The 14,329-nt window shown below is 38.5% G+C and overlaps 1 protein-coding gene across 10 annotated transcripts in view; it reads left to right on the top strand.

The window, feature by feature from the left end:
- STXBP6 (syntaxin binding protein 6) overlaps positions 1 to 14,329 on the top strand; it is a 240,564-nt gene that overhangs the window by 32,325 nt on the left and 193,910 nt on the right. The window contains exon 1 of one of the 10 annotated variants that reach the window (XM_077908812.1): positions 6,434 to 6,453. The exons of 3 other annotated variants lie outside the window; for them this stretch is intronic. In XM_077908812.1, coding sequence (XP_077764938.1) covers positions 6,441 to 6,453 — 13 coding nt within the window. In that variant the 5' untranslated portion in view covers positions 6,434 to 6,440. Of the gene's footprint in view, positions 1 to 6,433; positions 6,454 to 7,092; positions 7,242 to 13,471; positions 13,764 to 13,831; positions 14,136 to 14,329 lie in introns of those variants that run through there. 6 more of the 10 variants (XM_077908810.1, XM_077908809.1, XM_077908811.1 and 3 more) reach the window with 6 other exon arrangements.

Below are 14,329 nucleotides of genomic sequence, written 5' to 3'. Positions count from 1 at the left end.
GAAATGCCTCTTTAGTCCCTTTTAATCCATAGGCTTACTTACCTTCCACTCTTTCCTCACAATTTATTTTTTGCCAAACCAGACCATTTATTTTGGCAAGTTTACCATAGTCTGTATTTTGCTGATTATATCCCACAGAGTTAATGTTAAATATTTCTCAGTTTAACATAGTCCTCTAGACACCGTATTTCTTGTGAACTGGTAGATATATCTAGAGGCTGTATCAAATTCTGTTTCCATATTTTGTCAAGAATATTGTAATGAAAAAAAAAAGAATATTGTAATGAGTGTGTTGTATACTCCCATCAGGAGGCACTTAAATTAACATCAGAGTTGTGTGTGTGTGTGTGTGTGTGTGTGTATGTGTGTGTGTGTGTGAGAGAGAGAGAGAGAGAGGTTTTGATATGTCAGTCAATTGCAATTGTTTCTGCCTAAATCCTTCAGTTCATTAAGGGTTTCAAAGTCTTATTTCATTTCAGTCATTTCTTCATTTATCACCTAGGATACTTCTATAAAGAGAAACTCCTGCTAGTCAGCTCTTTGGTTTTCCCGAGGTACATTTGGCTCCATTGACCAGCAGAAGGAGTAATATTTTCCAGAAGTACCCATCGATAGAGACAGAGATTGGGGTCAGAGAGGAAAGGAGAAGTGATTCCTTAAGAATTCATGAACTAAAAGATACCAATGTTTCAATCCATTGCATTTATTCTTCCTGATACTAAAATTGTCTCATCTTTGGCCAGTGGGAGCCCCTTTGTATTGGCTTCTGATTTTTTTTTTTATATGTTTCAGCTTTGATAGCTTCCCAACTTTATCTATGTCAAGATATTTTAGGCTAGCAGTTCTCAAAGTGTGACCTGAGGCTACTGAGGGTTCCTGAGACCCTATTAAGGGGTCCTTGAGGCCAAAACAGTTTTCATAATAGAACTAAGATACTATTTACCTCTTTCAATCTAATTTTCTCACAATCATATGGTAGAATTTCTAGAGACCACATGTTCCTACATGGCAATATGTGTGTGTTATTTTGTGTTTTCTAGAATTTTCTAAGATAAGCTCTTTGGAGTCCAATAATTTCTTTTTTCATTTATTTGAGAGAGAGCACATGAGCAGGAGGAGGGGCAGGGAAAGGGAGAGGGACTCCTCACAACAGACTCCTGAGCACAGAGCCCAACTCTGGGGCGCTATCCTAAGACCCTGAAATTGCAACATGAGCCGAAATCAAGAGTCAGCTGCCCAACTGACTAGAGTCCACCGCCCCCTGGAATCTTCAACAATTTTAAGAATATAAAGGGGTCCTAAGACCAGAATACTTGAGAACTGCTATTCTAGGATTATGTTTTACATTTCTTACCACATACGTGGAATAACTGGTGACCCTATAAATTAGCTTCCCTTTTATTTTCAGCTTTATTTTTAAGTGGCCTGCTTCACGTCTCACAACTAATAAATATCAAAACCAGAATTGAATCTAGGTGTTTGTGCAGTATTTCCCCCCGATATAATAGACTTACTCCTGTCAAAAATTTATGATTAATTAAAGCGTAGAAGCTGCAATCACTGCCTGCTATGCTAGACATGTACATTTTAGGGGCCACCAAGTAAAATTAGCAATTCTTTTCCCCAAATGGAATGGCCCTTTGCAAGGGAACAACAGATGTAGAGGCAGGATGAGTGGTTGCTATAGCTCCATGGTATAAGAAAAACAATGCACTGAATATGTTGTTTTTCTGGTCACAGTAGGAAATTCAAGACGCAGCAGTAACTCATTAGAGTGTTAACTTTGGAAGATTTCAGCCATCCGGAGAAAAGCCTGCATGGCGTGTGGAATTCAGTAGCTCATGTATTTCTTACTTATTTCTGAACCCAAGACCCCAATGACTGCTTGACCAGGTAGCCTAGAAATGTTGTGGTTTTTTTTTTTTTTCAGCTTGTAGTTAGTTGAACCAAATTCTGCAAGAAAGCATCCTGCAGTTTTCAAGGCTGAATGACAGTGCCTTAAGCCTGGGATTCTCATTTTCCCCTCACTGAATAGTATACAAATATCTAAAAGATGGCTACTTAAAACCACTGGATTTCACGGTTCTCCATCCTCAGGGGAATCTTTATTTTGTTTCACCCTGTTGGACTGAACTTGGTAATTAGTCTTTTGTTTACCATTGCCAATAACTGCAGCTTCTCCCTGGTAATGAACAACATTAACTCATTTCCCAGGCATAGGGAAGAATTTCCATCATAAGAAAAGGATCTGTGCTTTTAGACCTGAAAAAGCTTTCAGCTGGCCTTGGCTTTCTGTCGTTAGCAGCTTTGCATAATGGACTTGAGTATTTACACATGTAAGAGGTGCCTGACAGCCTCAGGTGCCATTTGGAAAAGTGTCATCATATAGGAAGCTTGGATCAGAGCCCACATCACCATTCAGGTGCTTCATAATTACTTTGTGGCTCAGAGTGGGAATGAGGCAAAGAATAGGTGAAGGGTTTCAGTGCTCTTAGAAAAATATAGATTGCTTTTTTGGAGTAGATGTTAAATACTAAGTAAGTTTTTGTGTTTTTGAGAAAATTCGTTTTTTACTGGAGCATTGTTTGTTTTCTCAACCTTAAAAGTATCATAGTGAAATGACTTATATGTCTGCTTTAGGTGACCTGTTGCATTTAGATTTAGGTATCTGGACAGTCAGATGCCTGGGCTTTTCTAGCAAGTCATCTTATTGACTTGGCTGAAGATAGTTTTAGAATACATGGAAGTCAGTATGAGGTGGAAAGGTTGTCTTGCATGGCGATGGCACTACAATCGGTCATGTCAGAATTTTATTCTTTTGTATTTGTCAAATACAAAAGGAATTCTTTTTTTCTCTTAGTGCATGTTAAGTTCATTAGACAGACTGATCTTCATGTGGAAAGAATGCAGTGTATAATGATGCGGGCCTTGAACTTATGGCTGGGGAATGTCAGGAACTTGGGGTTCTGGTGTCACTGAGGAAAATGACCCCGCCTCTGTGTGCCTTGGTTTCCTGTTTCGAAAGTTCTGCTGTTCATAAGTGCCATGAAGTACTAGGAGGAAAGGTGCTTTGTGTGTGGGGTTTTCCATAAAGCGCAGACCTAACGAAAAGGCTGGGTTAAAGGTAAGTGAATGCTTGATAAAAACACGTTTTACCTATATATGAACTATTTATTAGTTTATGTCTCATTTATTCACTTAGGTATGAAGTAGCCCCAGGCAATTTGAATTGTGATTTAAAATTTAGGTTTTGTCCTTTTAATTCCCTTCTTTCTCTTCAGGGGCAAAGAATATAAAGGCTTGGGAAGTAGAAATTGAATTGATTTTAATTGCCTGAACAGGTTTAATAGAGGAAAAGTTTTATTGAAGTGAAAACGAAGGCTGGATTACTTTTTGTTCTTCTTCCGTATCTAATAATAGGCAACTTTGGAGTAGTCCATAAATCTCTTAGAAGTCTAAGGGAGGGTATCCATCACAAAGTGAGCCGTGACTTAACAACTCTTTGTGACAATTGCCTTGGATAAAAATCTCTATGGTGAGAACTCACAATTCCAGGAATACATTTGGAGGTGGAATCAATTATACAGATGATTCCCAAAGGATGTGAGGCTATTTCAGAATATCTTAGAAACTGAAGACCTCCCGGCTTTGCCAAATCTCAGGGAGCCATTGCTGGGAGCGGTTGTGTTTTGTACCTTTCAGGTATTTTAGGATTAATTCACAGCTGAAATTAGGCTGATGTGCAGATTAGGAATAGTCTGTCAGAATAGCATTTCTCTTTGGAGAGTGCCACTCTTTCTGGAAAAGATAAATAACAGCATTGCAGTGATTCGCAGCTGAAACAGTAGCACTCACTGTTGCTGAATTTAGGACTAGGTCATGTACAGATTTCTGGTATTTTACTTTGGTTCTAAATGCAAGGGTTTTCTTTTGCGTGCGATGTCATTTTGCTCAGAGAGCCTACATATGGGTGCTTTGGAGCCCAGTAACAAACCAGTGGGTGTAGAAAACATGCACTGCTTAGCTCAGGGTCAGAGCCAAGTAGGAGTGAATTCTCAAAGAGCGAGGTGACACTGTGGCCGTGCCCCGCCTCAGTTGGTAGAAGTGGACTTGTTGGGTTTCTGCTTCACTTAGGGAGGAGAGCTTTTCTCTGCATTTGATTACGTTACATGATACAGTGGAACCTTGACATTGGGAACTTAGGCCTGGGAAAGAAATGTGTTTTGATGATTTATGATACAGTTTTGTGTAATTTGTATGATTTGAGAGGCAAGTAGGAAAATGGAAAAGCAAAGAACCCACATGATCTGCAAATGAGATTACGAGAAAAACATTTCTAGGAAATCAAATAAGGTCCAAAGATGTATGTTTAAGTTTTAGAACTTCAAGTATTAAAACCTAGAGATCAAGAATTCTCTACTTACCAAACAACTTTGAAATTTTATTTTTTCTGCCTCCTTAACTTGATATGTTGTAAAATTTTATAGTTGTGTGAAATTATTCTCAAGTCAAAACAAGTTAACTAGAAATCATCTTAGCTGTCATCCAGCCCATCCTTTGTCCTACTTTGTATGTCATCCCAGTCCTACTGCTGAGTCCAGTAACTTGCCATGAAAGTTGTTAGTCTCAGAATTTTCTATGCCCAGCACTGACTTCAATGCATAGTACATGCTGGCTGGCTTGTGGGCTGACGGGGGTAGTACTTACTAAAAATAAACAGACCAAAAAACCTTGAAGCAAACCTTTTGGCCAGGGTACATTTGGAGAAAGTCTTCATGCAAAGGGTGAAAAGTGTAGTGGAAAGTGTTAGAACAGCTCTTCTTTTGAGGATTTAAAAACTTTCCCATTCTTCTATGAGTTGTTAAATCCTAATGTTTACTATTCTAAAAACTTCTGATGTAAAATGTTCTGTATATATAAAAACTTTTGATGCGTTAAATATCTTTTGTTCTACATTCTCAAGGCTGGGAATATCTTTTACCATTACTTTAAGAGTATTATTTAATTACTCTGAGAGTCAACAGAAGAATGAATGAGTAGGATCATTATTGCCATTTAGAGACTGTTCTCCGTATGGCAAAAGTTAAATAAAACATGGATTTTAAAATTCCATCAAGCAGTAGCTTAGCAAATTAATAAGATTTCAGTGATTTCTTTTGGCTTTCCATTTACTTGTATCAGTGTCCTTCAACAGAATTTTAAAGACTTCTTTATATTAATTACATATCATGTGTATTAATATATGTAATATGTAGTCATATACTATATAATTATAGTATAAAAAAGTGGCTTGTGAGATCTCTTTTTGAGATACTCTGTTTCAAAAGCATAATATATGTTATTTCATTTTTGTTACTGAGGAATAATTAACATCTCACATATTAATTTCAGGTGTACAACATAATGCTTTGATATTTTTTGTATATTACAAAATGATCACCACAGTAAATCTAGTTGACATTCATCACCATATGTAGTTATGAAATTTTTTTTCTTTTTTTTTTTTTTTATGAAATTTTTTTTCTTATGATGAGAACTTTTAAGATATACCTTTTTGGCAACTTTCAAATAATACAGTATTATTAACTATAGTCACCATGTTATACATGACATCTCTGTGACTAATTTTTGTAACTGGAAGTTGTACCCTTTGACCCTGTTCACTCATTTTACTCACCCTCCCCCATCCTCAGTCCCAGCAAGCATCAGTTTGCTCTCTGTATCTATGAGCTTGGGTTTTTTGTTTGCTTGTTTTTTTAGATTGCACATGTAAGTGAGATCATAGGGTATTCGTCGTTATTCTACTTGTTTTTCATAGCCTAATACCCTTAGGGTCCATTCATGTTGTCACAAATGGCAAGATTTCTTTCTTTTTAGGGTGTACTAATAGACCATTATATACATATACCACATTTTCTTTATTTCTTTATGCATTTAACCATTGAAGGACACTTAGGTTGTTGTTTCCATATTTTGGGCTTTTGCAAATAATTTTGGCTATTGTAAATGGGGGGCGGAGGTTTACAGATATCTTTTTGAGTTAGTGTTTTCATTTTCTTCAGATAAATACCCAGGAGTGGAATTGCTGAGTCATATGGTAGTTCTCTTTTTAATTTTTTGAGCAACTCTAATATTGTTTTCCATAACAATCAGTGATTTCTTAACAACCTAAAGTAATTTATCAGAAAGTTGAGAACTTTAACTTGAACATTTTTTTTTTTTTCTTTTCAAATGAATTGTGGCTATTTCCCATGGGTAGAGCTGGGTCTAGGATCTGATCATTTTGTTCACATGGTGCTCAGGCAAATTTGTTTCTGAAACAGAAGGAATTTCCCATCCCCCTGTCTGGCTTCATGCCTTGGGTGCTAGTGGTGGCTCCATGTGCAAGACTCTGGAGTGGAGAGGGAGCCAAGCCTGCGGATGTGCTTCTTGTTTGGTGAATGGCTGCTAAGGGTGAGTCCAATCCTGAAGATTCCTTTCTTTATTTGGGAACTTAAGATGGCATGACTATTACTTGAGTTTCTGGAAACCCTGCTCTATGACATAAAAAATGGTTTGCCATGAGACTTCTTTTTGAGATGTCCTCACTATTTAAAAGGTATGTGAATATTCTGAAGCACTGGAGGGATAATTTATTTTATAGCTAAAATCTTCATATTTAGAGGAAAGAATATCCAAATATCCTTTTTATTTCATCCATTTCCTCCATAGACGTCTACTGAGCACTTCTAATGTAGCAGGCGATGTTTGGGATGCTGGACAACATACCCTCATAGAGCTTCCAGTGGAGGAGACAGGCACATGAATAAGCTAAACATGTCAGATGGTGATATGAGCTGTGAAGGAAATCAAAACTGGGATAGGAGTTAAGAAGAGTACTAAGGGATGAGGGACTCATGTGAAGACAGAGAGTCTTGTGCTACTTATAGTGACTTGTTGGACCAGGAATGAATAGCCTATTTCACAGGCTATTCACAGGCATGAAATAGCACAGTTCTTCATGCATTATGGCTGATAGTGCTGTCACAATCACTGCTGGCATTGTCACTGTCACAGCCAAAGTGCATTTACCCACACCTGTTAGCAAGGGTGTGTATGGAATAAGTCGGACAGCTGAGTGTCCTTAGGTGAACACATGTGGAGGACTTATTAATGACACATGAAAACAGAAGATGACTGTATTCATTCAGCAAATGTTTACGGAATGATTGTATATGCAAAGCATTGTGGAGGACAACAAGGTAAATCACATACACCTTTCCAGAAGAGCACATAATCTAGTGTTTTTGTGTGTGGTAGGTCATTTGCATGTCGGAGATTGAACATTTGAAGTGAATGATGCAAGGTCCACAATGTGCTGGTTTGTCACTTTGCCGAGATGTGGTTTTTAATCCAGTCTTCTGGGAGGCGGGTGTGCTGTACTAACCTGGGAGTGCGGTCAGCCAAGTACACAGTGTCTACATTCCAGCAGAGTGTGGTTTCTATGCAGCGATTAATATGGAAAATGCCTTTGAAGTGAAATATGCTTTTTTTGTGAAGGATTGCAAGAAGGCAGCCGGTTTCAGGTGCTGGTGATGGAAGTGCCGAGTATGACATGATGCTTCTCAGCTAGAAAATGGAATTGGTGAGCATCTCAAGGAAATACTCAGCATTTTCCAGCCTTTTTATGAGAATTTGTATACCATACTAGCATTTGTCAGCTTGGACGTGAACCCAGTTAGGAGCGCACTGTTTGAGTGAATCCTGATAAGGGCCCTCCCTCATGGACATATGGACACAGGAGAACTTATCTCCTTTATCTGGAGGTGACTGTCTTGGAGGAAGCTAAGCAAAGCTTCTTTAGGAGCTGCTTCTTTAGGCCTTAATACCAGATTTTTCCCTTTCCTTCAGAAATGAAGGGTCAGTCATCTTTGTGGGAATGTCCCAGGCATTTATTATATAGATGGGATCAAAAGTTTACTGTGTAAAAATAGTTTACTGCTATATAGAAACTATACATATATATATAATGCTATATAGAAACATTTAGTACTACATAGAAATATACTACATATGGTATATATATCATACATTTATGTATGATACTGTATATTATCATGATAATATATGTAATATACATATGATAATATATACTATATATGATAATATGTATAGTATATGTATAAATACTATATTATATACTTGATACATACTTAATATGTGTATATAATATACCATACCATATATATATAAATATCATATATATATCAAGGGCAAGCTTAGAAGAGGAAGGAAAAGCTGCAGAATACAGTGGCAGAGGCTGTTGGCTACCCACCAAGATCCATGATTTCTTCTTCCTGCGTCCACAGCAAGAATACACCTTCCAGCCTCCCTTGTGCTTGGACGCAGCCAGTGACTAAGTTCTAGCTGACAGCATGACCGTGATGAAAATGGCAGAGCCTGTCAGACTCAATCCCTGTCTCAGCGTGAAGAAGACAGACACCTCAGCCTTTCCCCACCGTGGGAGTGAGGCACCAAGTCCTGAGGTGTTTGAGCCATTATATGTTTTGGGGTCTATTTGAGCAGTGAGTAGGTTTCCCTAACTAACACCAGCGCTACATGTGGGGAATGGGAGAAGCAAAGACTATAGTGTCAGCACCTTAGTCTTCCCTGGGGATACTGGGCCCAGTTGTTCCCATCTAAATGGCTGAGTCCACACTCTTGGGTCATGATGGCTATTTTGCTTGTAGATTCCTGCTGTGTGTTTATTACTGCATCCACATCATGGCTTACAGATATCTGTGCCCGTTGGCTGTATCCCCAAGAGCTGAGGGCAGAGTTCAGGGAGTGCTAGCTGACCCCTGATTTTTCTTCCTTTCTTCTCAGATATGTTAGCACCTGCCTTGTGCGAGGGGCTACCAGGAATACCTAGAAATGAAGGAAACATGAACTGTAACCTCAAAGAGCTAACCACTCTAGTTGGCCAGATTGTTTCAAATGGGACTGTCAGCTGGAAGTAACAAAAATCCCAAGTCAAATTGCTTTAACGATAAGCATTTTTTTTCAAGAGCTGAGACATGCATAGGCTTTTGGTGCTGTTTCTCTGTGATTTTTAATCCAGTAGGATTTACCCCTGAAGTTTATTTTAGGTAATCAGCACAGAAGTCCAGTATGCAGTTCTGCCTAGTATCGCCTTCCCTCTCCTTGTGTCTATAATTTAATGTGGAACATTTAGCAGGTGGGGCCGATTGTCCAGAGCAAGTTGATCTGGTACCTTTTCCCCCTGGAATTCCGTTGAGCCGGGCCCACAGTGGGAGAGTCATCAAAGTAGTTACTTTACTGAGTATTGTGAATGGTAGGTAGTGAGGTGCAGGGAATTAGTGTGTAACCCCAGAAAATCCTGTTTGACTATATTTTAGTTTTTAGCAGATTGCATGCCTCACTTGATTTGGCCTACCACTGTGTTTCAAGTTGGAATTTGAAGATCAGCTGTGTTCTTCTTTAGCTCATTATCAATCTCTTCAGTTTGTTCTGTTATTTCCTTTGTCCTTGTTACTGCTGGCCTGTTCTTGTTACCATCTTCTGAAATCATATGCTCCTTGAAGGTAGGCACCACACTTCAGTTATCTTTGTATTCTTTTCCCAAGTCCGTTACCTGAGAGCATAGTGCAGTGCATTATATATTATGTATGTCTCAATAAATGTTTGATGAATTGATTACTTAAATTTCTTATGCTAGAAGAGCTACTAAAGCCAGTTGCATGTTTGGTGAAAAGCTGTTTCATGGCTAACATCACTTCCTGCTGCCATCGTGTTGCTGTCAATTCTTGTCATGTTCTAGCTTATTTAATTCTGTGACACTGGCCCGGCCTTAGCCAGTAACAGGAATCCCCCAGCATGAGGTTGAAGAAGGGAAGATTTTGGCATAGTGAATGGTTGCTGTGTGACTTATAGTAGGGTGTGTCTTGACCTCAAGTACCAAAAAGTACTTGTAGGGCTTATGTCTGGTGGATGATACTGAGCCACATTCCTATGATTTCTTGGCAACAGAGTCATCTCATGTGATATGTACTGTATTGCTCAATTTAATAAAAGAACAACAGGTTACTCTTTTTCTGCCTTGTAGCTAGGTTTGTATCTTAGGTCTTATTTGATGCACTGAGAGTTCTGGAAAAATCTTTAAAAAGAGACTCATATACATCCATAATTAGGCTTATTTCTCCTAATAAAATTACAGCTGAAATCCTTCCCTTGAGGATTTGTTATATTCCATCATAAAAGCACATGGTAATAGTGGTAACAGAACAGAAAGGTGACTTAACACAATTTAAGACACTGAAGGCAAAAAAAAAAAAAAAAAAAGACACTGAAGGCTTTGAAAGAAGATATTTTATAGGAAGAGTGCTCCACTCTTTTTTGTGATTATGGGCATATCATTTCCTTTGAGCAACAGCGGGATTATATCAGTGTTTTCCTCCATTTTTTGAGTTAACAACTAGTCTTTCCTTCCCTGACATCTGAGAGGTGACTTTGAAAGAAGCTGGCCAGAACTTTTCTCTGATCTTGCCCTTCTCACTTCTTTTGTCAGTTTATGAATCTTTTGCCAAAAGTCATTGCAATAGAAGATCATCTTCACATCTTTGATTGGCCTTTACACATAAGAATCTATGATATGAACGTTTCAGTGCTGACTTACTTGTTACTTTACTTGGACTGCCTTTCTGAAGACAGGGGAACTGCTATTTCTTTAACAGAACTTAGAAAACTGGAAAAACTCAACTGTAGAGATTTCCTTCTTATACATTAACTTTAGAACATTTTTAAGTATTTATGTTGGAAATATGGAGCTGATTATCTTCTCCCAAAATAGTCTGTGATGATTAACAGTGAAGGAGTTAAATTTTTCTGCATTTCAATTCACTGGACTAAATTATATTATAGATATTATAGTGGCCTAAAAGTATTGGCCCAGTTTTATCTGCTTACAGGATATAGTTTTAGAGAATATCCTCACCAAGTATCAGTATTTGGGATTACAAGAAAAGCAACTAGTTTGTAATGTGAATAGTTTACTACTCTCAGTAAACTTGACTGGTGATGTAAGCCTACCTTTCGTAGTGGCTTAAATGCTATTGTTGCACATGGTAGCCTGGGAAAATAGCTAAGTGATTCTACGTGTACACTTTAGACCCAAGACCTAGCAAAAGATGCATTTTCAAATAAGGAATAATGATGAATAAGTTCAAGAAGACACTTTATTGTGAAAGATTAATACCTTCTACCTAGGGATCCCTGGGTGGCTTAGCAGATTAGCACCTGCCTTCGGCCCAGGGCATGATCCTGGTTCCAGGATCAAGTCCTGCATCAGGCTCCCTGCATGAAGCCTGCTTCTTCCTCTGCCTGTGTCTCTGCCTCTCTCTCTCTCTCTCTCTCTATCTGTCTCTCTCATGAATAAATAAATAAAATCTTTAAAAAATATATACCTTCTGCCTATGTCATAATCACTGTGGTGGAAAAATAACATAAATCATTATTCTAATGGCCTACTTCCCTCACTTCCTGTCAACTGATGCAACATGTCCCACATTAAACAAAAAATTACCAGGTATTCCAAAAGGCAAGAAAAAGCATAGTTTGGAGAAACAAAGTAACAAGCAAAAAAACCAGACTCTGATATAATAGGGATGTTAAAATTATCAGACAAGGAATTTAAAAGAACAATGTTAAGGGCTCTCATGGAAAAAGTGTAAAAGCTGCAAGAACAGATGGGCAATGTGAATAGAGAGATTCCAAGGATCAAAAGAAAATCCTGGAAATCAAAAACATAGTAATAGAAATGAAGGATACCTTTGATGGACTCATAAATAGACTTGACACTGCCAAAGAAGAAATCTGTGAACTTGAAGATTGATCAATTAAAACTTTCCAAACTGAAATGCAAAGAGAAAAAAATAATTAAAAAGACAAAACAGAACACATATTATAGCATATGTGTAGTTAGAATGCCAGAAAGAGAAGAGAGAAAGGAAAGGTAATACTTGAAGTAATGGTTGAAAACTTTGCAAAACTAGTGACAGACACCAAACCACAAATCTAGGAGGCTTAGAGATAGATACTGGAGTGTTTTTACCCTGGCACCAAATATATGATTTTTTTTTTCTGCTCAAATTCTCTAGTTCTCTGATACCAACTGGGTGTCCAGTAGTTAAAATTTAATTCTGACACCAGTTCCTGGAGTTAGCTTAGACCCCACAGGTTAAGGGCTCAGTCCCACAAGACTGTCCCCATTTCAGATGGCAGCTGCAAATAGGGTGCTCAGGCCACCCATATTTATACCCAGTCAACTATACATTTGGAGAGTCCCATGAGCCCCCCCCCCCCCCAAATTGTATAATTTTCTGGAATAATTCACAGAACTCAGGAAAGAACTTTACTTACAATTACCAGTTTCTTATAGAGGATACAACTCAGGATCAGCAAAATGAAAGAGATGCACAGAGCAGGGTGTGCAGAATGTCCAGGGGCACCTACCATTAAGCTTCTTTTTTTTTTTTTTTTAAGATTTTATCTATTTATTCATGTGAGACCCAGAGAGAGAGAGAGAGAGAGAGAGAGGCAGAGACACAGGCAAAGGGAGAAGCAGGCTCCATGCAGGAGTCCGACATGGGACTCGATTCCGGGTCTCCAGGATCAGGCCCAGGGCCGAAGGTGACGCTAAACCACCGAGCCACACAGGTTGCCCTACCATTAAGCTTCTATGCCCTTTCCAAGAGTGCCACCCTCCTAGCACATCTACTGCTCACCAATCTGGGAGTTTTCTAAATCCCATTGTTTAGGTGTTTTTATGGAGGTTTCATTACATAGGCATGATTGACTAAATCATTGGCCATCAGTGATTCAACTCAGTCTCTAACCTTTCTCATCCCTGGAGGTGAGGGGATGGAGGAGGGGAATCAGAAGAAGAAAGAACACCTTACCCTAGAGAAACAAGTAAAATAATAACAGTGGCTTGTTCATCAGAAACCATGCAGGCAAGAAGAGAATGGTGTGAAATCCTTAGTTTATTGAAAGAAAATAACTCTTTCATTATAACAACAGTATTATATTGAGTATCTGTGCTATCATCTGGGATATAAAAAAGACTAAAATAGGAATATTGCCCCAAAGGAGCTCATAAGTGGGCTAAGAAAGAAACTAATGGGATGTACAAGATATAATATTTAGTGAGTGAGAATAAAATGTAAGAATCCAAAGGGATTAGATAGGACTTGTGGGTGGAGTGTTCAAAGGAGGTGACATTTAAAAAACAATTTTTTTTATAGATTTATTTATTTATTTGAGAAAGAGGGTGGGAGGGGCAGGGAGAGGGAGAGAGAATCTCAAGCAGACTCCACACTAAGCATGGAACCCCAACGTGGCACTCGATCTCAGGATTGTGAGATCACAATGTAAGCCAAAACCAAGAGTCAGACACTCAACACCACCTAGGTACCCCAGAGGTGACAGTTTTAGATTACAGAATGCCTCCTTTCTCCAAGCCCTACTATTTCCCAACAGGACTCCAGTTTAGTAATAGCAGATTGTTGCTAAAAGCTTACAAGACAGTCTCCCAGGAGCAGTACCCAGGAGAGCCCGAAGCTGAGAGGAGAGATGAAAACAGTACACTAGAGGAATTTGAATCCTCTGGCACAGCTGGTACAGCTATAACAAATCGTAAACACAGCCCAACTCCTAGCAGAGAAAACACTGTCCTATGATTGGATCTCTGAAGATAGGTGATCCAGGTGTTAAGACAAACATACTAATATGTTAGTCTGTTTTAGAGACAAGTTGCAAATGTTTTCCTGTTTATTAATCTCTGGGGACATCACCATATAAGCCTGATATAATTTCTTTAGAGTTTGTAGAATATACTTATAATTTTTTTTTAAACATCCAGATGGGTTATGCCCTGGCAGTTTATGGTCTGTGATTTGGTAACTATCAGGGAAGGATGTGAAGCCAGTGGCAAAGGCTCTTTGTCTGCCTTGTAACAACAGACTACTTGAATGTGTATCTCTCTGCATCGGCTTTTGATGAGTAGGTTCTTCTCTCCGAAGACTTAAGTGATGAATGGGCTGTGTAGATGGAAGGAGACTTAAGGCCCCTGTCTTAAAGTAAGTTACTAGCAACACATGAGATGAATAAGGATTCCTACATAAAGGACATTCTGATTGTATGCTTTTAGGAGTTATTAACTATGAAAATAAGCTGCCTTTCATATGGTATATAACTTAAAGGGCTATGTGTTCACTGTAAGAATAAGGAACACGTATAACAGGCTGAAGCATGTTTTTGGTTTCTCCCATAG

The sequence above is a fragment of the Canis aureus genome, chromosome 9, assembly GCF_053574225.1.
Source record: "Canis aureus isolate CA01 chromosome 9, VMU_Caureus_v.1.0, whole genome shotgun sequence".
In the NCBI taxonomy this organism is placed as follows: Eukaryota; Metazoa; Chordata; class Mammalia; order Carnivora; family Canidae; genus Canis; species Canis aureus.
The sequence above is the reverse complement of the archived record's forward strand: the minus strand, read 5'-3'. Positions and strand labels throughout refer to the sequence as shown.